This window comes from Gossypium raimondii, chromosome 4 (assembly GCF_025698545.1).
Source record: "Gossypium raimondii isolate GPD5lz chromosome 4, ASM2569854v1, whole genome shotgun sequence".
NCBI classification, from domain to species: domain Eukaryota; kingdom Viridiplantae; phylum Streptophyta; class Magnoliopsida; order Malvales; family Malvaceae; genus Gossypium; species Gossypium raimondii.
In genome coordinates, this window is record NC_068568.1 from 483,725 (window position 1) to 511,047 (window position 27,323).

At 30.8% G+C, this 27,323-nt stretch overlaps 4 protein-coding genes across 5 annotated transcripts; all 4 read left to right on the forward strand.

Moving 5' to 3' along the window:
• The first annotated feature begins 2,976 nt into the window (after positions 1-2,976).
• On the forward strand, positions 2,977-3,663 carry LOC105780174 (uncharacterized). Its single transcript, XM_012604346.2, has one exon. The coding sequence runs from the start codon at positions 3,036-3,038 to the stop codon at positions 3,504-3,506; it is 471 nt and encodes a 156-aa protein (XP_012459800.1). The 5' UTR covers positions 2,977-3,035; the 3' UTR covers positions 3,507-3,663.
• Positions 3,664-5,260: 1,597 nt separating this feature from the next.
• On the forward strand, positions 5,261-7,858 carry LOC105780173 (uncharacterized). Of its 2 annotated transcripts, XM_052629898.1 has the most exons (4): positions 5,261-5,332; positions 6,036-6,203; positions 6,390-6,707; positions 7,434-7,858. In XM_052629898.1, the coding sequence occupies exons 2-4, from the start codon at positions 6,078-6,080 to the stop codon at positions 7,644-7,646; spliced, it is 657 nt and encodes a 218-aa protein (XP_052485858.1). In that variant the 5' UTR covers positions 5,261-5,332; positions 6,036-6,077; the 3' UTR covers positions 7,647-7,858. The 2 variants fall into 2 exon arrangements, with proteins under 2 accessions (XP_052485858.1, XP_012459798.1); XM_012604344.2 differs by having other exon boundaries at positions 6,036-6,707.
• Positions 7,859-9,218: 1,360 nt separating this feature from the next.
• LOC105780170 (dehydrogenase/reductase SDR family member FEY) lies at positions 9,219-13,932 on the forward strand. The gene is made up of 6 exons (XM_012604340.2): positions 9,219-9,639; positions 9,730-9,866; positions 10,747-10,848; positions 11,834-11,926; positions 13,099-13,171; positions 13,487-13,932. The coding sequence occupies exons 1-6, from the start codon at positions 9,219-9,221 to the stop codon at positions 13,747-13,749; spliced, it is 1,089 nt and encodes a 362-aa protein (XP_012459794.1). The 3' UTR covers positions 13,750-13,932.
• Positions 13,933-16,025: 2,093 nt separating this feature from the next.
• On the forward strand, positions 16,026-21,974 carry LOC105780172 (uncharacterized). The gene is made up of 14 exons (XM_012604342.2): positions 16,026-16,348; positions 17,285-17,358; positions 17,491-17,565; positions 18,083-18,158; positions 18,487-18,551; positions 18,699-18,800; positions 18,992-19,081; positions 19,166-19,240; positions 19,350-19,382; positions 19,486-19,566; positions 19,835-19,894; positions 20,646-20,720; positions 20,996-21,040; positions 21,509-21,974. The coding sequence occupies exons 1-14, from the start codon at positions 16,306-16,308 to the stop codon at positions 21,644-21,646; spliced, it is 1,032 nt and encodes a 343-aa protein (XP_012459796.1). The 5' UTR covers positions 16,026-16,305; the 3' UTR covers positions 21,647-21,974.
• Positions 21,975-27,323: the final 5,349 nt, after the last annotated feature.

Here is a 27,323-nt window from a genome sequence, read left to right on the forward strand (position 1 = left end):
TATTTTATTTATATTTGAAAATTTTCCTATTTTAATGTTTAGAAAACTAATGAGTGTTAAAAACACTATATTAATTTTTATAATTAGATTTATGTGAAATTTTAGTTAATATTTATTTTAAATTTTGAGTGAAACTCAATTGACAAATACTTTTAAAAATAATTTTTGTAATTTACCATGATAATTTTATTTTCATAATTTTTAAAAATCAATAAAAACACAAACGATGAAAACTTAAAAGTTAAAACACAAAAATTTTCGACCATCAACTTTATTATATCAATTAAAATTTTATTTAATATTTATATACATTTTAATAAATATATTTATCACACAATCTAGTACTCATTATCACAAGTTAAAGTTTACCATAAGTCTTTGTACCATATTAAAATGTTTGTTTTAGTCCATTTACTATTAAAAGGAACATTTTAATATATGTATGTTTGGAAAGCGGACATTTTAGACATTAACAACAAAGTTAGCATACAAGGATTAAAATGGTTAAAGTATTATAGAGACCTTTGTAGTATGAGTCAGATTACATTTTGTCCCTCTACTAATAAAATGAGTAAATTAATCCCTGTATGTTAGATCAAAGAGTAAATTGGTCATTTTGTTAAAAATTTCATCCATTTTTATTGTTAAAAACTGGTCCTTGTACATCAGCATGAGATATATGTAATTGTTTGGCTAGTTCGTTCTACACTAGTTTTTAACAGTAGAATTGGATGAAATTTTTAACAGAAATGACCAATTTGTACTTTAATCTAACGTACAATGACTAATTTACTCATTTTTTGAAGACAAGAGGCAAAATACAATCTGATTTGTAGCGTAGGAACCTCCATGGTATTTTTACCGATTAAAATGTCATCTTATCAAACATGCATAGATAAAATATTATGTTTTAAAAATAAAGGGACTAAATTGAATTTTTTAATACGATACAACACCTTGTAGTAAATTTTAGGCATAATACCTCTTCTGGCCCCTATACCATAGCTAAATTATCATATTGGTACCTGTACTATTTTTTATAATAGTTTGGCCCTTATTGTAAAATATTTAAAAATTTTCAAAAAAAATTGTAAATGTACCAAAGTGATAATTTAACTGTAATATAGGGGCCAAAAGAGGTATTAAGCCTAAATATGATATTAAAATACTTTATGCTTTTCTAAGACTAACTCGAAATATGAGTTTAAAATTAGGTTCAAGTTCGCTCATATTTGTAAAAGACCAACCAAGCCCATTTTAAGTCCGCTCATATTATTTTTTTAAAAAAAATTAAAAATTTAATATTATTTCAATTTAATATTTTTATTTATTAAAATTTTTATATAGTCATCTTAATATTATTTTAATGTTTACATTATAATAGTATTATATATTTAGTATAAATTTATTTTTATGTGTTATAAATTACACAGTATATAAAAATAACATAATATAAGGTAAGCTTAATGATAAATTTGGCCACTAACTTGTGCATGTTTTGTCAAAATGACCCTAATTGTATTTTTGAGTTTTTTTTACCATCAACCTTTAGTTTTTATTTTAACCTGTATTTTCTAATAGATTTAATGAATAAATTCAAGCTTTCAAACTTTCTTTTAGTTTATCGAGAAGTTTTTCTATCGAGTTAAATTTTTTAGATAATTACGTTTATTTTCTTTAAATTAAGAGTTATTTTTTAATTTAATGTATTATTTATTTTATTATTTCCACATGTAATTATTTTATCGTGCAATCTAAGTAATAAATTACATCTCATTAAAATATTTCACATATGAAATTTCACATCATTCCGTTAATTTTTTAACGATACTTTCATTAAATCTATTAAAAAAGCAGATTGAAAAAAGAATAAAATTAATCGTTAGAAAAACTAAAAATATAATTAAAATCATTCTAATAAAATACGTAAATTCTAATAAATAAATTTATCATTAAATCTATAAAAATCAAGTCAAGTAGACTGTCCATGGTCGGGCGGCCACTACCGACAACCGACTCACCAAATATGAGAGGGTTTGGGTAAAATATAGGCCGAAATATGGGCTTGGGCAAAAATGAGGCCTGTTTAGAAAAGCAGTAAGAGCCTCGCAAGATTTTTGCCGGGCTCGCCCGCCCGCCCGAAAATATATTAAATATATATTTTTTATTTTTAAAATATACTAGTTTTAGTTTTATTTTAAGTTACAAAATGTTAGATTTTGTTACAACAATTAATACAATTAACAATTAATAATTTGATATAATTTGATAATTTTACTAACAATTAATACAATTAACAATTAATAATTTTACTAACAAAATGTTAGTAACAATTAATAATTAATAATTTGATAATTTTAGTAACAATTAATACAATTAATAATTTTACTAACAAAATGTTAGATTTTACAAAATGTTGATTGGTACAAAAAATATATAATTTGATACAATTTTAATAATAATTAATTTTGATAACAATTAATTTTAATAACAATTAGTTTTAATTTTAATAAAAATATAATTTTAATTTTAATTAAAAAATGAGCCGGACCGGGCCGGGCTCCATAATTTTTTCCCGGGCCGGGCCTGGGCAAAATCTCAGACCCATATTTCGGGCTGAGCCCGGGCCTAGGAAGCGGGCTAAAAATTTTTGTTGGGCCCGGCCCGAACCCGGCCTGGCCCGGCCCATGGACACCTCTAAGTCGAAGGTTAAATATTTAAGACGCATTTTAAAACTGCGTAATTTGTTATCCAGAAAACCTAATATTTGGAGACATGTATAAATTTAATTGTCTAAATTAGAATATCCGATACGTCGCTATCAAAACGTGATGAGCGTTGAGTTTTGGGGGATCCACCTTGAAAAACGCGCAACCAACTTGTATCTGCGCTGTTTATTAACACGCTTTCGCGCGCCGCCCCCATCGGTGGTTCCCACCGCCGTTTTTCAAACTATAAAAACACTGTTAGCATAAACGCTATTATCAAATATCATCATCAACAAATAAACAAAAAAAGAAAGAAAATTCAAAATCATGGGATCAAAATCTCTTTGCAATACCTGTTTTCTTTCCTCAACAGCGTGCTTTCCGAAACACCGATCCAGAAAACCGATCTCCACGGCGACGCCGAAGATATTCGCCGCGAGAAGATCGGATAATGATGACTTGAGCTGCAGCGGCGTTGGTGGTGGAGGAAGACGGCGACTCGTCGATGAAAACATGATTGTTCTACGGAAAAGAATACACGAGATCAAGATGATAGAGCGGAACTATGAACCGCCGGCGGATTGGATGGAGTGGGAGAAACGGTATTACACGAGTTACGATTCGATTATATGTGATGTTTTGGGCGTTTTACAGTCGCAGTTGATGAATACTCGGCCGAGCTTAGCTTTAGGGATGGTGGCGGTGATGATGTTGAGCTTGCCGGCGTCCGCTGCTTTCGTGGTGGTGCATGCGGTGGAAATGATTAAAAGGATTATGGAAACTGGGATGCATATATGATATTAAAAGAAACTGATGGTTTCATATTTTCTCTAACATAATGGATAGATAGAAATTTCAAATTTGAGTTGAGTTTATATTTTTAAGGTTAAACTCTGCTATTAGTCCCTGTATTTTACGAAAATTATGGATTTAGTCCCTGTACTTTAATTTGATATTTTTAGTCTTTGTACTTTTCATTTTTAGAATTTAATTTAGTCATCACCAATCATTAATTGTTAAATCTACTAAGTTCAGTTTTGTTATTTCTAAAATTTGATGTGACAAAACATATTATCATATGTGTAATGCTATGTTAACTTATTATTTCCACATATTACTCACTACAAATCCAGTTAATGGATTAATAACATCATTTGTGTCAATCTTGAAATTTCAAAATTTGAAAACTATCTTGGCTTAGAATGAGCCAATCGGAGAATGTGGACTAAATTTACAATTAAACATATAGTATAATACTAGTAATAACTAAACAAAATTATTGGTACTGTTTGAATTAGGACTAAAATTTCAAAATCTAAAAAGTACAGGGACTAAAGAAACCAATTTGAAAAGTATAGGGATTAAAACCAACCAAATTAAGGTACATGGATTAAATCCATAACTTTAGCAATTTCAAAGATTAATAGCATATTTTAACCTATTTTTTTACCTCAGTTCGGTTTAGAGGCTCTCATGGGCCGGGTTGGGCTGGGTTTAAGTGTTATATTAATATACTTTATGCTTATCTAAGCCCGGCCAGACCCGAAATCTGGGCCTAAACTTTTATCCAAATTCGCTCATATTTGCAAAAGACTAACTCAAACCCATTTTAGGCTTGCCTATATTATTTTTAATTTTTTTTAAAAAATATTTATATTATATTATATTAATATTTAATAATTTTATAAATTTTTTATTTATTAAATTTTTTTCTATAATCATGTTAGCATTATTTTAATGTTTACATTAGAGTGTTATTATAAAAAAATATATAATATATAAAAATAATATAATATAAAGTACATAATATATAAAAATAATAGTATTATTAGTATAAGTTTATTTTTTTAATGTGTTCTAAACTACATAATATATAAAAATAATATAATATAAAGTATTATAAACTTAAAATAGGTCGGGTCGGGCTCGGGCCTTGAATGTTTAAGCTCGAGCCTAACACATATTTTAAACGGGCCTAATTTTTTGTCTAAACCCATCTTTTGGGCCTAATATTGTTCTTCAAATCCTCCCAAATTTCCGTTGGGCCTCGACAGGTAACCCAGCCCATGAACAAGTCTAGTTTAGTTGGATTTTTTTATAAATAATAATAGAAATATAAACTAATTTTATATTATATTTATGTTTTATTATAATGAAATTTAAATATATAATTTTATTTTTTAAAATAGTGATACGAGGCTTTTGGTGGGCTGAGTTTGGGCTCAAGTCTAAAGCTTTTTTTTTTTTTAAATTGGCCTTAATTTAACTTTCAAATTTGAATATTCTATGGATAATATAATTTAAATTTGGATAATAATATTCAAATAATAATTATTATTTTGGATTAATTCAAATAATAATGATTGGGGCATTTGCTTAACTTTTGTCTCTATTTCAATTTGGTACATACATATGAACATTTTTCTTTTATTTTAGCAGTACAATATATGACACGTGCAAGTAAGAATTAGAAACTCCCACGTGCGATACAGCCACGTGTAAATCCATAAAAGGCTACACGCGTGAAAACGAACTTTAGGAGTAATCGCCCACTCAGTATTTGTAACGCAAAAAGCTTAAGCTTTCTCACTTTCACCATTTTTCGATTCAAATCCTTCGTTTCAGTAAGATCTCTTCACTGCAAATACATTTGTCAGCTTTATCGGCAATGTTGTCTTTAGTTTTGTTAATGCATTGATAGTTTTCAGTTTCATTGAAGTTCATAGGATTCAAGTTTTGGCTAATTTTGTTTCCTCTTTTTGCAAATTATGAATCTGATTTCTTTGGATTATGCCATTATTTTTGAAATAAAATGTAATTAGATCTGACAATTTGCCTGTTAATTCTATGTTTATAGTATTTTATAAGTTTTATTAATTCATGTTTATATAGATTTTGATATGCTCCTTTCCTGTTTGTGAATTTGATTTTATGATTGTATTTTGGATTATTTTTTCATAATGGATTGGTTAATTGTTAATATGTTTCAGAACATATTGATGTTTCCAGTGTTTAATGCCCTCTTAATTAGCCTATAATGGAATTAGAAGTTGGCATTATATTGAACTCGATTAGTACAAGCATGAAATGCGATCAATGAAGTTGTGCGTGTGTGTGTGTCTGTATGTATGTGAAACTCTTACTGTTCTTATTAGCCATTCCATTTCGAAGTTTTGATCGATACGTTGAAAACATCGAAGTATCGAGCATATCTTAATCGCTTTCGAATACTGCCGATAATTGTTTCTTGAAGAATTGAATCCATTTTTGCATACTGATGATGATTGATTATTGAAGAACTGAATCTTGGTTCATTTCTTTGTCTAGGTTTTATATGAAAGTTTAGTTCATTGTACAAACAACGTAAAAATGTCCGGTTTATCTCTCGCCGTGGCTCCAAGGAGTGAGCCAGATCACACCATAGCACCTGGGGAAAAACCCGAGCACAAACCACCTCGCCAGCAGCGGCAGCAGCAGCAACAGCAACAATCCGGGGTAGGCAGTATAATGGGATCATTACGTGTGATCGAGCTCCAACTAGTAGTTTTCATTATGGTTTTTTCGATTAGTGGCCTTGTCCCTCTCCTTGATTTAGTCTTCCCAGCTATTGCCTCCGCTTATATTATTGCCCTTTCGCGTTTCGCCTTCCCATCCAACGGTCATGTATCGACTGCCTCGCAGGAGATTTTCCAAGGCAGCAAACTGTTTAGGCTCTATGTGATCCTTGGAACTGCGGTAGGTCTTTTTTTGCCGCTCGCGTATGTCTTGGGCGGCTTCGCAAGGGGCGACAACCATGACGTTCGATCGGCTACACCGCACTTGTTCTTGCTTTCTTTCCAAATACTAACAGAAAACGTGATAGGCGGGCTGTCTTTATTTTCGCCACCGGTGAGGGCACTCGTCCCGTTACTATATACGGTTCGGAGAATCTTCGTTCTCGTTGACTGGATACATGATGTTTGGCTCAACAAAACACTGCCTGTTAATGCACAACTGAAGGTAAATTCTTCACCAAATACTTCTAGTTTCGTGTAGTCACTTAATTATTAGTAAATTTTTTTAGTCACACAATTATAAAAAGTTACAAAATTATCATACAATTATTCAATTTTCTTTTATCACTAACGGGCTAACATGGTGACAACTTTTAAAATTGGTACGATAACTTTAGCTTTCACCATTTATACATTATGTCAATTTAGTATTTGATTAAAAAAATTTAACCCTCAACATTTACATATTATATAATTTGGTATTTTTTTCAGTTTAACTTTGTTTTTTTTACCCTTCCACGTAAAAGACTAAAAAACAAATTTATCATCTAAATTTGATTGAAAATATACAAAAGATAGAAACATTAAACAATCCAAGATAACAAATTTACTTTTTTTTGCCCTTTTAAAATTAACCTCAATGTTATAGAAAAATAAAATTGTAAAAAAAAGAGATTAAATTATATAATGTGTAAATGTTAAGGGTTAGATTTTTAAAATCAAGATTGAATTGACATAATTTATAAATATTCAAGAATTAAAGTTGTTATTATGTCAATTTAAAAGCTGCTATGATTGATCAGCTGATGACAAAAAAAAGATAAAATTAAATAGTTACGCGATTATTTTGTAACTTTTTATTCACCTAAAAAAGAAATTACTTGAGTGACTATTAATTTAGTTTATCTTCAAATAATTCACAGTGTTATCGATTTGCATCTGAATTGCACAGGATATCGTATGGCATTGGTTGGGGAAGTGCTTGGCGGCTGCGAACCTATTGTACTTCTCTATCAACCTCTTTTTCTTTTTGATTCCGCGATTCCTTCCTCGAGCATTCGAGAGGTATTTTAAGGAGAGGGATGAAATACGCTGCAAGATGTCGGAGGATAAACGTCCTATAATGGCGAACAAGTCTCTAGCAACAAACAAGAAAGACGATTGATTCTCAATTTCGGTCTCGGTATCTTGTGTTCATTGTTGTTCACACACCACTTGAAGAAGCATTGCAGTGTGTTAAAAACAGTTAGTGATTTCTTCTTTTTGCCTGATGATGCCATTTGACATTTGTTCTATTTTTATTACATTTTTGACAATGACAATTTTGGATTCATTTTCTACATTATTTGCTTGCCAACTTTGAATTTTAAACAAATATTTCATTTCTCTTTGAATGGTAACATTAGTTATGCCTTTATGTGAACTTTTATTGTTAACGGGGATTGGTTCCTTCGAGAAAAAATTTTCGAAGTGCTATTTTTTTGGCAGTCGATTCAGATCCCCAACAATAAAAAATATTGACATTGTACCAAGGTTTTGTCTTTAATCTCTGCGAAGAGTTGTGTACGGTTCACGGAGAAGAATGTATTGGTTGGTGGAGATAAGTACATGCAGGACTCGAGAAATGTGTCAGTATAGAGTGCATGTGTAAATAATTATTGAGATATATGATATATATACACATTTATGATTTAATTATATTTAGTATATTTATTAAAAATAGAATAAATATATAAATTATTATAAAGTGGTAAAAGATGATTTAATGTATACAATCTACTATATTTAAAGGTGATTAAAATGAAAGCTGTCTTTTAGGTGAAATTATAAGGAAGAAATTTTTAAGCGATCAAAATGAAAGCGTTCTAAAAGTTGAGTGATCAATTAGGTAATTTATCTTTATTTTAAATACGAATAATAATTTTAATAACTTTTAATTATTCTAACATCAATATCATTTAAGTTATTTTATTATTTAGTATAAATATTATTGTAATTTTAAAAATATTTTAAGATATATAAAATTCATTTTAATTCATTATCTTTAGTACACATTTTTATTTTTACTTGCTACGCTTAAATCCAAACAAATATTCCATCATTACTTTGTTCTCTTTAGTGAAAAAAAGGGCAAGTTTGTTCTTGTTCGTTAGATTAAAAAGTAGATCAATCATTTTAATTAAAAATTTCATCCATTTTTACTATAAAAAAACTAGCATGACTAACAAAATAACTAGACAATTACACGTGGTACATCATATGTACCACATTCAGACATATTGGGCTTAGTTTTTAAGGAGAAATTTTTAACAGAATGACCAATTTGCTCATTGGTCTAATGTATAGGGACTATTTTGTCAATTTTTTGAGTGAAGGGGTAAAATGCAATCAGACTCTTAATATAGGGGCCTTCATGGTACTTTTACCATAGTTTAGCTGCCAACAAAAAAAGCTTTAGGTACCTAAATGAAAGAATGCTATAGTTTGAGGGTCAAATTTGCGTTTAAGCCTTTTCTTTTGTCGCAATTATTCTTTTTCGGGAAAAATGAGTGGTCTAATTTATTTTTAGTCCTCTATCATACAAATACTTGTAATTTAGTCCACTTAATTTTATTTTTGAAGTTACACTCATAATTTTCACAGGGTCTGGGCACTCGAGCAAAGCTTCCTCAAAATCTTTACATATCACTAAAACAGATTTAAAAACGAAAAAAGAAGAATAATTTATCGAGTATTAATGGTGAAGAAGAAACAAGCTCTGGGTTGGATCGAATGGTTAATGGGATGGATGTACGTAACCTACGAGCTACTTTTTCAAAGAACAAAAACGAGTCACTTACAAAACCCATTAGAATTACCGTCATTAAACGACCTCACATGCATCGTAACCGGCACTACGAGTGGTATCGGTAAGGAAATAGCACGACAATTGGCTGAAGCAGGGGCACATGTTGTAATGGCAGTGAGGAACCGAAAAACAGCTAATGAATTGATTGATCAATGGTGTAGTTCTTGGGCAGGGATACTTTTGAATGTTGAGGTTATGGAACTTGATCTTTTATCATTGGATTCTGTTGTTGGTTTTGCTAATACATGGAATGCTCGTTTAGAACCATTACATGTTCTTATTAATAATGCTGGGATTTTTTCAATTGGAGGTTCGTTTTTTGATTTTGTTAATGTTTAATTTAAGCTATTAGTTTGAACCCCAAAATGGTGAGTTGTATTTTAAACTTGTTTATTTGCAGAAACCCAGAAGTTTTCAAAGGATGGGTTTGAGGAGCATTTGCAAGTGAATCATCTAGCTCCAGCATTGCTCTCTGTATTGCTTTTGCCATCACTTATTAAAGGGTCTACAAGTCGAATTATTAATGTCAATTCTGTTGTAAGTTCCATTCGGATTAAATGATTAAGCATTTGCATAATTGCTACTAACAATTGCTTTCATGTATCACCAATGAGGCCTTGGCTTAATGCGAAGGGAATTTTGAGAGCTCAAGTTCGATTCCGGCTTGAGAGCTCAAGTTTGAATACCACCTTTGTATATCATGTGTAGGATAGTTAGTTTGGGTTGAGTTAAGCCGAGTTATATATTTTTATGAGAGCTAAAATGCAATTTCATCATTATATTAGCTTATATCTTTATAATTTTTAAAGAATTAAATTAAAATTTTATCATTTTTGGGGGCCACCCCTGGTGCTTGTAATTATTGATTCTGATGGTAACTGTTGATATGGTTGTAAGTTGTAACTTAAATTTTTTTTTTTTTGCTCGTATCACTTTATGAACTATCACTTTTGCTGGTGAAAAGTATTGGTTGTTATGTTGGCTTATTGGAATGGATAGGTAGGAGATGGTAAGTGAAATAGTAGTGTTAGGGAATTCACTAAACTTTATGCATTGTGTTTCATTGCATTTGGTATAAGGAGAATCAAAGATGTAACCTTCGAAGGTCTTCAATTACCTATGCAGTTGTTGAGCCTCATGTTTCTGAGATTGGTTTTGTAACTTTTGATTCAATAACTATAAGATTTTGATGAGCATTATGTTTTCGAGATTTTTTTTTGTTTTGGTGAGTGCTTGATCTGGCGCTAGTAGGAAGTTTGAATTTGACCATTTTTGCTTTCTTTTTATGGTAGAGTGCCACAGACTAATACTACTCTACTGCTAGTTAACATAGGGTTCATTGTCGGTATTGTCATCACTGTTTACAAAAATGCAAATAGCTATCTTTTGATGGTGTATTTGATTTTCCCTTCTGCAGATGCATTATGTTGGCTTCGTTGATACAGAAGACATGAACACTGTTTCTGGGAAAAGAAAGTACTCAAGTCTGTTGGGATATACTAACAGCAAGCTAGCACAGGTATAATAAGAAGTCATTTCAATTCCTTTTAACAGTTAGTTGGCTTTAAATTTTCATTGAATTATGGTTTTTTTGCATCATATCTTCGGTTTCACCTATGGACACAGAATGGCAGCTTACCTTGTAATGCTTTTCATATGATTAAACATAGGTTACATGGGACAATCTAACTGTCAAGCTAACTTTAGGCGGGCTTGAACATAAATGAGCTCAAGCCAAACTATTTGGGCTCAGCTTGGTTGAGTTAATTGAGAATTTAACAAGACACAAGCGACATTATAGCGGACTTTTAACTGAAAAACTGACTTCAACACTGTCATTTGCTAAAGATGGCTTCTAACAGATAATATGGATCCTAGGTGTGGACTCATTTATGATTCCCTCAGAATAAAGGTGAGTGCTTTAGGTCTAAGGGATGGATTTATATCGACAACAGCACTTCCCTGTTCTTGTTGCCATCTAATATGAGATTCTCGGCTTAAGAAGTGGATATCTTCTTGTGCTCATGTTTCTGGATTTATCTTTTGCGTGTCTGTGTTTTGTGTGCATATAAAAAGCAACTCTGCAACAATAGTTTACAAAATTTACAAGATGAATTTCAATCTATGTTATCCTACGTTTCAATAACAAAGATGTTAAATCGTAATTTCATTTGTGTAAGAAGATACTGAAGTTAAAATTTAATAACTTGATGAATGATAAGTTATTGTCAAGCCTTTAACTTTGCTCGTCAACAAACACTTTATCAAGCTTGTTTGTGAACATAAACAAGTTCAACTTACCTACGTTCACATGTTGTTTATTAAGCGAGCCTATAAAGGTCATTAACAATCAACCTGTGGCTTTTTCGATTTTATTCATGCATTTTTTCATCCTGTTGTAGTAACTGATCATCAAGAAATAAAGAAGTTGGATATAATCAAGATGTAAAGTAAAATATATTACACTAACAATAGGCTTATGAAACTGTTGCCTTGGCTTGCAGGTTATGTTTAGCAGTGTCCTCCACAAACGGCTACCTGTTGAGTCCGGTGTTAACGTTATGTGTGTATCACCTGGAATTGTCCACACAAATGTTGTAAGTGTATAAGAGCATTTCATTTTCTCCATCTTTTATTAGAAGGGTCATTACTTGAATGTTTACAATTACATATTTCCATTCAGAGATTCTTCCTTCTTGTCTTCCTCAACATAAAATATAACGATACGAAATTTGTGGTAAAAGTACCATGGAGATCCCTGTACTATGAGTTGGATTGCATTTTGTTCCTTCTACTCAATGAATGGTAAAATTAGTCCTTTTGTAAAAAATTCCATCCATTTCTACTGTTAAAAACTGGTCATTATACGTCAACACTAGGTACACGTGGTACACCTACCACGTGTCACTGTTTGGTTATTCTGTTAACCGCACCAGTTCTTAACAATACAAATGAATGAATTTTTGTACAAAAAGACCAATTTGCTCTTTGATCTAATGTATAATGACTAATTTGCCATTTTTTGAGTCGAGGGGACAAAATGCAATCTAACTTCTAATACAACGGCCTCCATGATACTTTTACCAAAATTTGTATGTTCACTGTTTTAGAAGATGAGCCAACTTTTCTGCTGTTTCAGGAGAAAGGATTTCGTAATTGTAGGAGAAAAACATAGATATATGCAAAAAAAAAATTATATCCCTTTTGAATGCATGCAAAATATTTGTATACAAAGATGAAAATCAAATAGCCTTCCATCATATTCTTAAAATCTTATATCAGGATTAGGATTCCTTTGAAAATTTTGTTTATTGACCATGCTGAAGGCAAAGCTTCCTTAAGAAGGCCTAATAACTTGATGCTCATACACGATATTTACTCGTCGAAAAGTATTTGAAATGAATGGTTTCGTTACTAGTTTTGTTGAAACTTTATGTTCAACATTAATTCTCTTGCAAGTTATAGTGTGATGTCTCTTTGGATTGAAGATGTTTAACTGTCATGTTTGGCAATAGCTGAAGTTTAAAATTTAGCCATTTTCTTGAAGTTTCTTTCAGTCAAAGGACACATGTTATTTTGTTTATTTATCAACATGTCATCTATGTAGATCACATGTCTGAATATGTGTCAGACACAAGTGTTATGCAAGGGTACTGAAGGGAAAATGATCCATAGATAAATGATATCTATTATTGTTTGCTGCTCATCATCTTTATGTGTCTGTCATTGAAAATAGTGATCTTATTCTATATTCTATGTTTAAGCGCAGGCTCGGGATCTACCCAGAATCGTTCAAGCTGCTTATCATCTAATACCCTATTTTTTATTCAGCCCTCAAGAGGGTAAGTTTTTGCAAAGATTAGTTCAATTGTGTTTTCTTAATTAGTTTCTATTAATGAATGTAGCACATTGTTTTTGTGAAGCATATCTATCATCATCACATAAATAATTATCATGTCAATGTAATGTTTTAGGCTTCTTGTTTTCAATTTCGTTTTATTTTGTTTGAAATTTACATTTTCTTTTTTTTTTGGTTTTCCAAATACATTCTTGGTCCATGATGTCATGCATCTATAAGAAACTAAGAGGAATTGCCATATGCCAGTGGATAAGGGGAATTGGGAGCTAATTTTTGCCATCATTAAATATCAATGTAGGTTCTAGGAGTGCTCTTTTCGCAGCAACAGATCCTCAGATTCCAGAGTATTGCGAGTCGTTGAAAACCGACGAGTGGCCTGTTTGTGCATTCATTTCCCAAGGTTGTCATCCTACAAATCCTTCTAAAGAAGCGCAGAGTGTCGAGACTTCATTCGAAGTGTGGGAAAAGACGTTGGAGATGATCGGCCTCCCTTCAGATGCCGTGGAGAGACTCATCGAAGGTAAGGAAGTTAGATGTCGATATGGCACTCGAAAGGACTAGTTTTCACATAAAAAGAAGATACGTCTTCTACATGTCTTGAGCTCTATTCTGAACGTCCGTTGTTTCATTTGGTGCCATTTTCGGGGTACCATTGTTGCTCTCGTGAGGGTATATGCTCCGGTAACGTGTTCCAAACACGGTGGACTGTTTCAGCTGGGATTCAGCTGAACCTTGGGTGTAACATTATATATAGAGAGATATAGATATAGATATTCTCCTAATGTAGACAAGTTGAAGAAATCTCCGGCTGTTTTTGAATCTAATTTTGGCTTTTGCTAATGTAGTTCATATGCCTCATGGTTCATACTATTCGTATACTTGGAATTTAGTATTTTTATTTTTATTTTAAAATTTAAAATTAATTATTAACGCTCTTAAAATCATCTGGTATGACATTTTGAATTAAAAGAAACTCACCTAATAGTGATGTAAAAAATGTAATGAACTTGAATTTAACACAAATAATTTTAGTTGTGCCAACAATTGGATTTGTATTTTTAAATCTGAAAAGTAAAGTGACTAAATTTCTTCCAACAAAAGTAGAAGGATTAAATTCTAAATATGCAAAAAGCATAGGGACCTTATAGTATATTTTAACCTTTTTGTGCTACTCTTGTACATAAAATTTGATTCTTTGATATACTAGCGGTCAAAAGCTTTTTAGGTAAAAGTACGGCGGAGGACTTGTACTAGGAGTTACGTTATATTTTGTTGTCTTTACTTAGAGAATTTGTAAGTTAGTCCTTGTATGTTAGATCAAAGAGCAAACTAATAATTTTTATTAAAATTTTCATTTATTTTTACTATTCAAAATTGGTGTAGCTGATGGAATAATCAAATAGTTACATGTGGTGTGCCGCGTGCACGTCGACTAGTTTTTAACAGAATTTTTAATAGAATGACCAATTTGCTTTTTGATCTAACGTACATAGACTAATTTACATATTTTTTAAGTAAATAAGACAAAATGCAATTCTATTTCTGGTATAGATACTTCCATGTTATTTTAACTAAACCTTTTGTCATTACATCCCAGACTCTATTAAAGTCCATTATAAGTTGAGTTCAACTTGAAATAAAATAGAATTATTGAAGCTCGCTCAATTAAACTCGTTTATATGATTTATATACTCAAATTGAGCTGTTTCATCTAATTTTTTTGGATAAAATAATAAATCATTGAAGATATATTTATAGATAAAATTTCGATTAAACTTGTGAGTTGCTCAAATCAATATTAAGATCGGCAATGTTAGCTTGCTCGATAGCTTAAAAATGATAAAATTAAATTGAACTTTTTTATTTAAAGTAAAAAAGAGAGGCTTGTGAGCATAAATATATTATTTACACCCTTTAAATCTAGTTAAGTATATTCATATGATGGGTTGAGTTGGATTGGGATGCAATTTAAAAAGAAAATGCACATAACCTAAATTAGCTTAGATTTCTAATTAAATAAATAAAAATATTTTTATTTAATTTTAAATCTAAAATAGAAAATATTAATATAAAAAATATTAATTTATTGTTATTTGGAAATAAAATGAATTGATATGTCTCTTCGAGTCGAACCTACAGTAGTGGCAATTGATTTAGGGTAAACTACATTCAAGTTCACTAAACTATTAATAAGTTTAAATTACTGGATTCTTAAAATCGTTGTTGTATGGTCTTATCTATTTGCATCACAAGTACAAAATTTAAAGTTCCTTTTCTACTTGTCTTTTACAATTCATTTTTTTCATAAAACAACTTTGAACATCACAAATCTGTGAACTAAAATCCAACAACTTTTTTATTTGATCTTCGACATTAACCGTCAGATCGATTTAGATCTAATGTATGTTATTCTACTCATCGAATTCAATGGGTATTAATCCATCATACCAATCATCAAATCATCACTTAGATCTCGCTAGTCGAACTTTTTTTAAAAGAAACTTAACAGCCTAGTGGCTTAAATAAAAATTTTTGAGTAGTTCAGTGACTTAACAACAGTTCAGTGACCATTTTGTAACTTTTTGAATTTGAGTGGTCCAAAACATAAGCTTACTAATAGGTTAGTGACCTTGAGTGTAGTTTATCCATTGATTTTTTAACTTTCGCGATATAAAAAAAATTAAAGGACTTTTATGACAAGTTAACCAACAAAATTAAGTAAATACTAAATAGTTTAGTGGCTAAATAATATAAAAGAAATTCAAGGACCGTTATAGCAAATTAACCAACAAAGTTAAGTAAATAGTTTAGTAGGTAACTAATACCCGACGACGGGGATTCTTTTACGTCGCTAAATGCTAACCAAGTAACCTAAGCTCCATAGTCTTGTATAAATTTTCTCAGCGATTCCTCAAAATCAAACCATAAAGCAATCGAAAAAAAAAACCCTTCAATCAATGGAAAATACCAATTAATTTATTACTTTTAAAAAACCCAAATTCGTTTATTGTCCTGCAATTTTTGATTCATGGTACTTTAGCGGTAGTTTGTTTTATCTACTGTCCCAGTATATACGCTCACAAACGTACAAATATACGGTCCAAACCGTATTCGTCAATGGCTCTTCCTCTTGGCAAGTTAACTATCATCGTTGGTGCAGGTTTGTTCAATCATCGGTCTTCTTCAATATATATTTTTTAATTTTCTTTTTATTTACGAATCGGTTATTGTTTGGGTTTTTTGAGAATCGATTGGTTTAGTTGAAAGTAAATTTAGGGTTTTAGATAAACCTTGGATTTGGATTAATGTTGTTTAGTACTTGGATTGGTTGGGGAAGCTGTAGGGAATGCGTGCTAGTTTTGGGGCTATGGATGTAATTGATTATAATTTATGATTCCGTATTAGCACTGGGACCTGGATTATAGCTGTGGTGCTGGGATATAAGAATTGGATTTCAAAGATGGAATCTTGATTTTTGTTTTAGCTGAAGATGATCCACTTGATGGGGCTTATTACAAAATATGAAGGATAGCAATAAATTGAAAGGCTAGTGGGCTTGAGTGATATTCGATGGAATTGTAAGCATGTACGATATCAACATGGAATGCCCTTAAAACAATCACTTAGTAATCTGATTGTGAAGCAGAGTTCTATTTTGAAGTTTAACTTAGACAGAGCTTGCATCTCTTCGGGTTCTAAATGGATGAATCGATTGGAAGAACCATAGCATTGATGACTATGTTCAAACATAGTTTGTTCATATGTATTCCCCTTTAGAGGAGTAATGTAGTTACCAATTTGGTTTTGCCTCTTGTTAACATGACATTTGGCATTAAAAATTAGAACTTCTATGGTTTCAATATTTTCCCATAGGTAATCCTTCATATAAATGTTGGGGCTGGTGGGCTCCAAGATAGCTGTTAGACTTCCAAAATAGAATAGGCTAAAATAAATTCGAGAACTAAAAGTTCTACTTTTTGTATTAGTTTGATCGTGATATACCATTTGCTTGTTGAACCATGTGAATTGCATGAAAGTAGGGTACTCAATATTTGGGGTTGAAGATGTTATTACTTTATTGTGTACTCTCTTTTAGGTATTGTTGGTTCAATTCTTGCGAAAGAAGGACGCATGTCAAGTGTTTCTGATTTTGTCTCTGGTGCTTTCAAGGTGATTCTCCATTTTTTTAGCCATGACTTAAAACTAAAGATGTTGGTTTGTTTTCCTTAAAATATGTAAGTTTTAGATTATGAAGCCTCTTACTTTCTGCCTAACTTGGTGATAATTTGTCTCCTGCTGCAGATTGCTTTTCGGCAACTTAAGCATGATGATTCCACTCCGTCAAGCAAGCCGCGAAATGACTATTTGGTGGCTCAGGTCTGTATGATCTCCTATTTCCATTATGAGTGGTGAATAATATTCTGATTATTGGTGTTTCTGATATTTGGAGCTATTTTTGCTTGTTTGATTGTTATGCTAGGTAATTGAAATGATTGAAATGTGATGGAAATGCTTTTTATGAAGTTCTCTCTTGTTTTTCTTTATGGATAGACCCTTGACTAAATAATTTAAGGTTGAAAAGTTATTTGTGATCTTCAGGTATTGTTTATCACAAATAATGATATTACCTCTGTTTTGTCATGACATTTTAATATGGTGGCTGCATGGCAGTGCTGCTAGCGAATAAATTTTTATATTCATTTATACGTATTTCATGCTTTTATTACTTTCTTGAGCTATATATCATTGATAACGTTAAGCATTCATGATACTTCTTGTTATTAGTTCTGTATGCTTGTCATTTCAGTGATGATGACTCCCTATTATTATGATCCTTGCTTTAATATTTAAATTTGTATGATTATATCTTGTTTTAACTTGTTTTCGTTTACAGGTTAACAGCCTAAGGCAGGAACTGCAAATCTTGGCATCAAATAGACCAATTACAATTGTTACCGGACAAGGAACAGGTTATGATTGTTTCCATCCTTTGATGTTTGAAGGGAAAAATGTCGATGACACTCATTCTAACTAGAATTTTTAACAACACTTTTCCAAATTTTATTCTGTCATCTTTTTATGCAATATGCAGAAGTACTATGGATCCATAGTTCCTTATGAATGAGAAATTAATGAGTATCCCTTTTCATAATCAGCTTCTGACACTTAAAAGAAAATACTGTTTTCTTACTATTCTTAATTTTTTAAGAGAAATTATAACTTTCAATATAGATCAATTATAGTCAATACTATCCAGTTCCTGAGCTTTATTTTGGGGAATGTTTTTGTCACATGCAGGTACTAGTAAATACAGCATAATCATTGTTGTTGTTGTTGTTGGATATGGCTACATTTGGTGGAAGGTAATGAACTTTTATTCCTTATAGTGTATTTATGTGTTGTTTTGCATATATATATGTAGCTGCTATACTTCATTTCTTGTGTGTTTCTTTGCTTAAAATATGCATCTTTACTCTTGGCTATAAGTTATATTCCTTGAATGGTTTTAGGGCTGGAGACTTCCCAATATGATGTTCGCAACGAGGCGTAGTTTATCTGATGCACGTGATGCCATAGCTAAGCAGCTAGAGAGTGTTTACTCGTCAATCTCGGTAAGTCTTTCTTTTACTAAATTTGTTCATACATTACCTAAATCCATGAATGGCCACAGTATATGAAGATTTCAAGTACCAAGTTACATGATTTTGGTTTCCATATATATGTCAATGTTTTTTCTAGTAAATTGACTGAAATCTCCTCTGGCTCTTTCCTTTTTAATTTTTTTTTTCTCGTCCCCTTCTAGGCTACCAAACGGCAACTATCCTCAAGAATTGAGGGCGTGGATAATCGTCTACATGAAATTGCAGATATTACTGATACAACACACAAAGAGGTGAGATGTAAGGTTGTATTCGTAGCAAGGTTCATCTATAGGAGGTTTCATTGTTATTCACTGAAAATTGATTGAATTGTATAGGTTACTCTACTACAAGATGAATCAAAGAAGCTCAACACTAATGTTCAATCCGTTCGATATGTAGTTCAAACTCTGGTAAGCATTTTTCAAGACTTGATTTTGCTGTATTGTGGTTATTTTATGCTTTCTAGATGTGAAACTAAGTCGACCCACTCTCTCTCTTTTTATTGGTGTCGATGCTCAGGAAAGTAAGATAAAAAGGATAGAAGGGAAGCAGGTAATTCTTACTTTAAACAAAAACATACAGTGCAATATAAACTTGATTCATGACTATTGTCATTGCTTTTGTTAATTTCTATGGTTTTCTATCATCTCCATAGGATATGACAAATGAAGGAGTCACCTGGTTGTGTGATTATGCCCAGACCATAGAACAAAATAGACCCACTGATCATACTCAGGTTTGTTTATGTTATGTATCTGATCTGCAATTAATAGTATGTTTTCTATTTATCTGTGTTTCATTGGTATCTATTTGTCAAGATTGTGGTGTCCTTAAACACTAACAAAGACCGTAAGAGCAGATGATTCTTCTTCTTTTGGATCACTGTTGATTACGATCATTGTTTTACTGTTTTATTTTTTAGATCCATGTATTTTAGACGTTTTCTTTCAGCTTGGTTCTTATGCTCGTGTTTCTTCATGCTGAGTGTTATTTCACTCTTGCAGGCTTTACCAGCTAACTCTTCCAGGCCAGCTCTTGAACCCCCAACGAAAACACCGTCAAGGGTCAGATTCCTTCTCTTTTTGATGTATAGTGTGATGAATGATTAACTAATGGAAGCACTCTTGGACTGTGGAACATGTATTTTAAGGGTAGAATTTCAAGGCTGTTATGAGTAAAAGTACCATAAAAGCCTTTCTACTGGGAGTCAGATTGTATTCTACCTCTTTACTAAAAAAAATGAGTAAAGTAGTCCCTGTACATTAGATTAAAAAGCATATTGGTCATTTCTATTAAGAATTTTATCCATAACTGGCATGGCTGACAGAATAGCTAAATAGTTACATGTGGCATGTGTACCTCATTCTGACGTATAGGGACCAGTTTTTAACTGTAGAAATGGATGGAATTTTAGCAAGAGGATTAGTTTGCTCTTTGATCTAATGTACAAGGACTAATTTGTTCATTTTTAAAGTAGAGGGGACAAAATATAATCTGACTCTTGGTACAAGGGCCTTTATGATACCTTTAGCGGCTGTTATGTTTGGACCTTTTTAGAGTTTTTTTCATTATCTAGATGCCATCAAATATTGTGCTTTGGCCTTTGTTTGTTTCAAATTTGCTCAACCAAATATGGGCTGGTCAATCTCAGCAATGCGAATGAGAAATCTTATGGATATTTGACATTGAATGCAATGCATTGCTTTTTTCCATGTCCGGTTTATTTGAATGATGTTGAAATTCTCTTCATGCTAACCTGGTTGTTGAAACCGCAGATTCTTTTTTAACAAGTTTTTCTCTCTATGTTTTAAGCAGAGTGGGTCTTTGCCTCCCATTATACCAGTAGATCCGCCGTCTCCATCTTCTGGTTCTTCTAATGGAACTCCCAAGGTTAGTTGACTTTACAGAGTCCTGAATTATTAGAATTAATAGAACAGAAAATTACTGAAGTAGTTAAGCCTTCAAATTTCGTTTTTCTTCATGTTTAACGCTGTTTGAAACATTTTTGGAGATGAATACGAGGATGTGATCTTCCATATAAATGGAAAATTAGAAAAAGGAAAGTGAACTTATTATATTCGACATTCAGACTCAAGCTCGAGTAGCATAATAGGGAATCGTGAAGCGTTTTCTCCGAGTAAATCCTTTTATTTGACTTTTGACAGGTTCAGAGATCTCCTAGACATGTAATCTCTGCCTCAGGCCTTAAGGTTTTCCCCTTTTTGCTTTTTGCTTGCTGCTCTCAAGTGTATCATTTAGGTAAAAGTATCATGGAGGCCCTGTAGAAAGAGTTGAATTATATTTTGTCTCATCTATTAAAAAGGCAAAGTAGTTCATGTGGTTAGATTAAAGAGCAAATTGATCTTTTTGTTAAAATTTTTTATCCATTTTTACTGTTAAAAACTTGTCCCTGTATATCAGCATGAGATACATATAGCACATCATGTGTTATGATTTAGTTATTTCGTCAGTCATGTCAGGTTAAAACAGTACAAATAGATGAAATTTTTAACCGAAATAATTGATTTGCTCTTTGATTTAACGTACATGGATTAAGTTACCTATTTGTTTAAGTAAAGAGGAAAAATGCAACCTGACTCTTAGTACAGGGCCTTTCATGGTATTTTTATCGTATCTTTTATGGTTTCAATGGTTACATTACATATCTGGTTTTTCAGGAATTAGGTGAATCAAGTGCCAATAATGTTGGCAACAACGGGACAGTGTTTTCTGGTCTGAGTGGTTTGTTTTCTGTTCTGACAAGGACTCGCAGCGCAACAAATGCACCAATGGGAGGATCAAGTGGACAACAATAGTAAAGATCTTAAGTGTCTACTTAATTACATTTTTATGTTTATAGAGATGGCCCTTTTTTTTTTTTTTTGGTAGGTCTTAGGTTGTCTTAAAAGACTCTTGCCCTTCAAACCAACTTGAAAATTTTAAAACCTTGAAGGACTCGACCTGAAATTTTTAGGGCACTGCCCCCATATTTAGAAGTTAAATTGTTGTGGGTACTGAATTTTGTAGAGATTGTAAGTTAGGCTTAAATAAATGCTAAGATTTTGAATTTTATTTTATTTAGAGATAAATATCAATTTATATATGAATTTTGGTTTAATATACAATTTGACATTTAAACTTTAATTTGGTACAATTATATGCTTTGAAACTTGAATTATGGTTTATATATGGAAATGAAAATTTAATTTTGATTCAGTTGTACATATTTAAAGAAATGAACAAATATATTTGTTTTCATATTGGATTAATATAATTATTTGTCTATGTCATATATCAATGTAAAATGATGATAATTTGATAATATTGAATTAAATTTAAAATATTTATATAAAATCTTATAAAATCAAAATTGATGAATAGATAGTTTAAATTTAAAGTTTTAAAAGATTTAACTCATTCCATTGGAAGGAGTGATAATGGACTTTTCTTTTAGAATATTTAAGTTGAGTTCAAAATTTTGAAGTCACCTTTGACTCAACAAAACAGTATGAAGGAATTTCTATGAAGTTGAATGCTTTGCTTTTAGATAGAAATAAAATATAGAATAATCTTTATAAGAAAACCCACTTTTCAATATCGCGGACCATACTACAAACACGCTTCAAAAAACATGTATGTGTTTGGAATATAGTCAATTTCATACTTTGTATGAAAGACTAAAATTATTATAAAATGGATAAATCTTAAAATTATACATGAATTTTATTTAATATGTAATTGTATACGTGATGCAATTATATACGTGAAACTCTAATTGTGGTTCAAATGTATACTTGAAATTTTAATTTTGATTTAATCATATACATTTAAAGAGATACATCAATTTATTTTTATCTTTGGGTAAATATAATTATTTATGTTTGCAATATATAAACATAAAATGATGTCATTTCAATAATTGTGTTAATAATTTGTAAGAATTGGATCAAATCGAAATTTTATTTATAAAATTGAACAAATTTAAAGTTCATGTATACAATTACACATTAAATCTTAATTCATGTATAATTTTAAAATTTATCCTTATAAAAATACAAATTACATTTGATGTGAATAACAGTGTAATTTACCCATAAACGTAATATCGTGAAAAAGAGAAAAGTAAAACTGCAAAATAGATGGTTAATTTTTCTCGAATCAAGTGTAAATTGATATAATATATAAATATTAAGGATTAAAGTTGTTATTTTATAAATTTTAAAAGTTTAAATGGGTGATTGTGTAATCAGAGGAAAAATGAAAGAGTTGGAATAATAGAGTGCCGAAGGGTGGGGGTTTCTTAATGTGAATCTAAACAGCAAAAGTCACACCAACTTTTGCTAAACTCATTTTATATTAGTTTCTTTTTAAGGTTTTATATTCTGCATAAATTCCAAATCAGTCCAAAAGGGTACATTTCTTGGAAAGGCACAACACAAAGCCTCTATCATTATATATAGAGAGAGGAGAGTTTGGCCATTTTTAAGAACAACCCAAAGGCAAAACATCATCTCCTCAGCTGCTGCTTCTTCGTCTTCTTCTTTAACTGTAATTTACTAGGCTCTGTTTTGTTATTTGGTTGATAATAATAGTTTTAATGGAGACTAGTCCTCAAATGAAGAAGAAAGGGTTCTTCAAATGTAGCAAGCTGCTACCCAAGTCTTTCAATTCAGTCACCAAGCAACCAAAGAAGAGTGTTTCAAATCTTTCATCCTCCATGCAGGAGCCGGTATCTTACTTTAGTAAGTCACCTAGCTTTTACGACCATAAGTGCTACGCCGATAAAACCTGGGGTCGTGGAGACGACAACGTGGATTCCATGGCCACCGACTTTATTTCCACTGTCAGGCGACGGTTTGAGCTTAATGGGGTTGTTGACTCTACTGGGGAAAACTACTGAGTCTCTCCGCTTGCCATGGCAGTCGAGTTTCGGTAACTTAATTCTTAAGTGTTAGGGCTAGTTTAGCAATACTTTTGAAAAGGAAAAGTGTTCTGGAAAAAATACTTTTAAGTGTTTAGTATTGCGGTTAAAAAGTGCATTTGAGAAATAAAATATTTATTTTAAACATGTTATTATCAAGTAACAAATATGTATTTAAATAATATTTAAATTAGTTAATATTATTATATTTTAATAAGAATATAAAAAATTATTATAACTTAACATATTTTAATATATGGAATATAAATTATAAATATTTTAAGTAATAAATATTAATTATTTATAAAATTTAACTAGAATATATAAGCGATATTTTAAATATTTAAATATAACCATTAAATATTTATAACTAACATTTTAAAAAATATCTTTTTTATTTTTAATTAATGATTTCAACACATTTGTAATTGTAATTAAGCACAAACAAAAAAAAAAAAGAGGAGAAAAGTATTATGTTATTGGAGGGGTGAAAAAATAATTAAACGCCAAAAGTGTTTTTGGAAGTGGAAAAGTTAAAATTTTTACTTCTCTTTGCCAGAAGTATTTTTCAAAAGTACTTTTAAAAAACACTTCTGAAAAACCATAAATTTCAGTCAAAAACAATTTATTTAACACAACTTTTTTTCAAAAAATGCTTTTGGTGCTAAAAGTAAACAAGCCCTTGCTAATTATAGTCTACTAGTTTTTAGGCACTGATTAATATTTCAAGTGATGTGTAAAGTTTGTATGTGTAGTTTGTTTACACACTTCCCTTCTTATATATGAAAAACCACCGCAATCTGGAAATAGAAAAAAAAATGCATATTATGGGTTTTAATCCCCAATTATTAAAGTTTTTTTTTTATATTCTACATATTCGTTTCCGATTTATATTCGAGATTTGTGATTGTCTCTCTCAATAATAGAATCTTCAAAATTTAAACCTAAATATTCTTGTTTTAAAATGCAATATGCATTATCATTGCATACAATCTTATTAAAACTTTTCTTAATCATCTACTCCATCATTTGGTCGGCCCATTTATCAAAGGTGTTCGTCCCATAATCGTAATAATTATTTATTAATTCTCCTTAGAGCGAATTTAAGTGGCAAGCAGCGACTAAACTGTAACACCCCTATACCATGTTCGACTTAAGGAACCTGATATAGGAATATTACAATATTTGGTGCCAAATTAATTCTTGGCTAATTACTAATATAATTGAACACAAAACTAATACTTAGAACATACCTAATATATTTCATGCATTTCATCAATAATCATTTCATAAAATCATTATTTCATATATTTCATTTATACATCTCAATTCAATAATATATCCTATTTCATATCTAAAACCTTACAACATTAGTCTTTTAATGACTATTTCACATTCATTTCAATTTCCCATACATTTTAATAATTCATCCATTATCGGTTTCCATTGTCAATTCGTTCTTTTATATTCAATTTACAATTGTAATCTTTAAATACTCAATTCATACATTAAATCAACAAATATATCTCAATAACTTGTATTCAATTAAATTCAAGTATTCTTTCACTATTTCAAATTATTTCATTTTCACTTCTCATTTTACATTATATCATATTATCAAAATCTATTTCATAAAATTTATCCTTATTTGTTTCTTGAACCATGATTCTTACCCTTTCACATATGTCATATCATTTAGATTTAGTTTTATTAGTAACTTTATTTCATTTGCCCCTATTAACTTGACTCGGACTTGGCGGATACATGGATTCCAACCAAACACACCATTATCTGATGTCGATGTGAAGCGATAAGATATGATATTCAACACACAAAGTGCTGAATCATAATGATAATGATAAAGATTCGACACACAAAGTGCCGAATCGAGAATCGATATGATAATGATGAGTCGGCACATAAGTGCTTAATCAGTAAGCCGGTAAATACCCCGTACTCTTCCATATCCTATGGCATGCCAACTATATCCGACTAGCCCGACTAGTTAATAGGGCATTTAATTCACTTTTCAGTACAATTTCCATCTTAGTTCAGTATCAATTATAATTCCTTATTTCAATAAGTTTCACAGTATTGCAGTAATTCATTACTTCAGGATTTTCACAGTTTAATGCAGTACACATAACAATATTCAGTATTCCATAATTCAGTTCAGTATTAGTCTCACATATCAATTTCTACTTTCTCAATTTCAATTCCAATAAAATCCATATCACTCACCAATTTCAATATTCCAGTTCAATTCAATAATTCAATTCAAACCATTCAATTTCTATTCAATAATCACATTTCAATTCAAATTCACTTTTCACTTTCTAATCTACCAATACATATTCCAGATATTTACATGTAATCATACTTGATTCAATTCAAACCACTTTTCATCGATACTCAATTCACGTATTCACACTTATTCATACTTTAATTCACTTTTATTCAATTCATATATATATATATATATATATATATATTATTTATTTATTCATTTTCCAATCAAATTCAAATCACTAATTACTTTTCAGTCCATATACATTTCAAAGATTCACATATTTTATTTTTATTTTTATTTTTATTTCAACAATAAATATTTCTCATCATGCATCATATAATTCATGAAATTAACATTTAACCATGAAATTTCAGCCATATAAACTTACTATTTCAATATCTTTCCACACTTGTTTCCTATGCGCATCACACAAGATATAAACATATCATTCAACCATAGTTGCAAGCTAGTGTATTTAAACATAACTCTTTTTGGAACTAACCACATGATAAACCATTCATGACATTATTCCATGCCAAATCATATACTGAATATACCATACACACATACTATGAAACTTTATTTTCACACATGAACTTAAACCATGACCAATAATGCACAAATATAAGCATCATTTCTATTTCATCGTTGATCAATTATAATCAAACACATGACCAATTATACACAAATCATTCATGTATTTCCCAATTTTCCTCCTCCTCCTCTCCATTCCACTTCCTTAATGTGTATAACACACTTAAACAATATTAACTATAATTTCACTTTTCACTCACATGTATATTCAAAGTTGTTTATCCGAGTCAGGGTCATTAAATTATTTTTATCTGGAGCTACAGAGCTCCAAATTAAGATCCGCTAATTTTCCCTGAAACTAGACTCACAATCTTCTTACCATAAAAATTTCAAAATTTTTGGTTTAGCCAAATAGTACAGTTTATTCTTTAAAGTTTCCCCTGTTTCGCTGTCTGATAGTTCTGACCACTCTTCACTAAAAATGAATTATCTAATTGTACAGAATTCGGATGATGTTTTCATTTGTTTCCTTTGAAAATAGACTCATTAAGGATTTTAAGCATATAAATTATAACTCATAATTATTTTTATTCAATTTTTGATGATTTTCCAAATTCAGAACAGGGGAACCCGAAATCATTCTGATATTGTCTCACAAAATTTATTATATCTCATAATTTACAAATCCATTACTTACATCGTTTCTTCTATGAGAAACTAGACTCAATAAGCTTTAATTTCATATTTT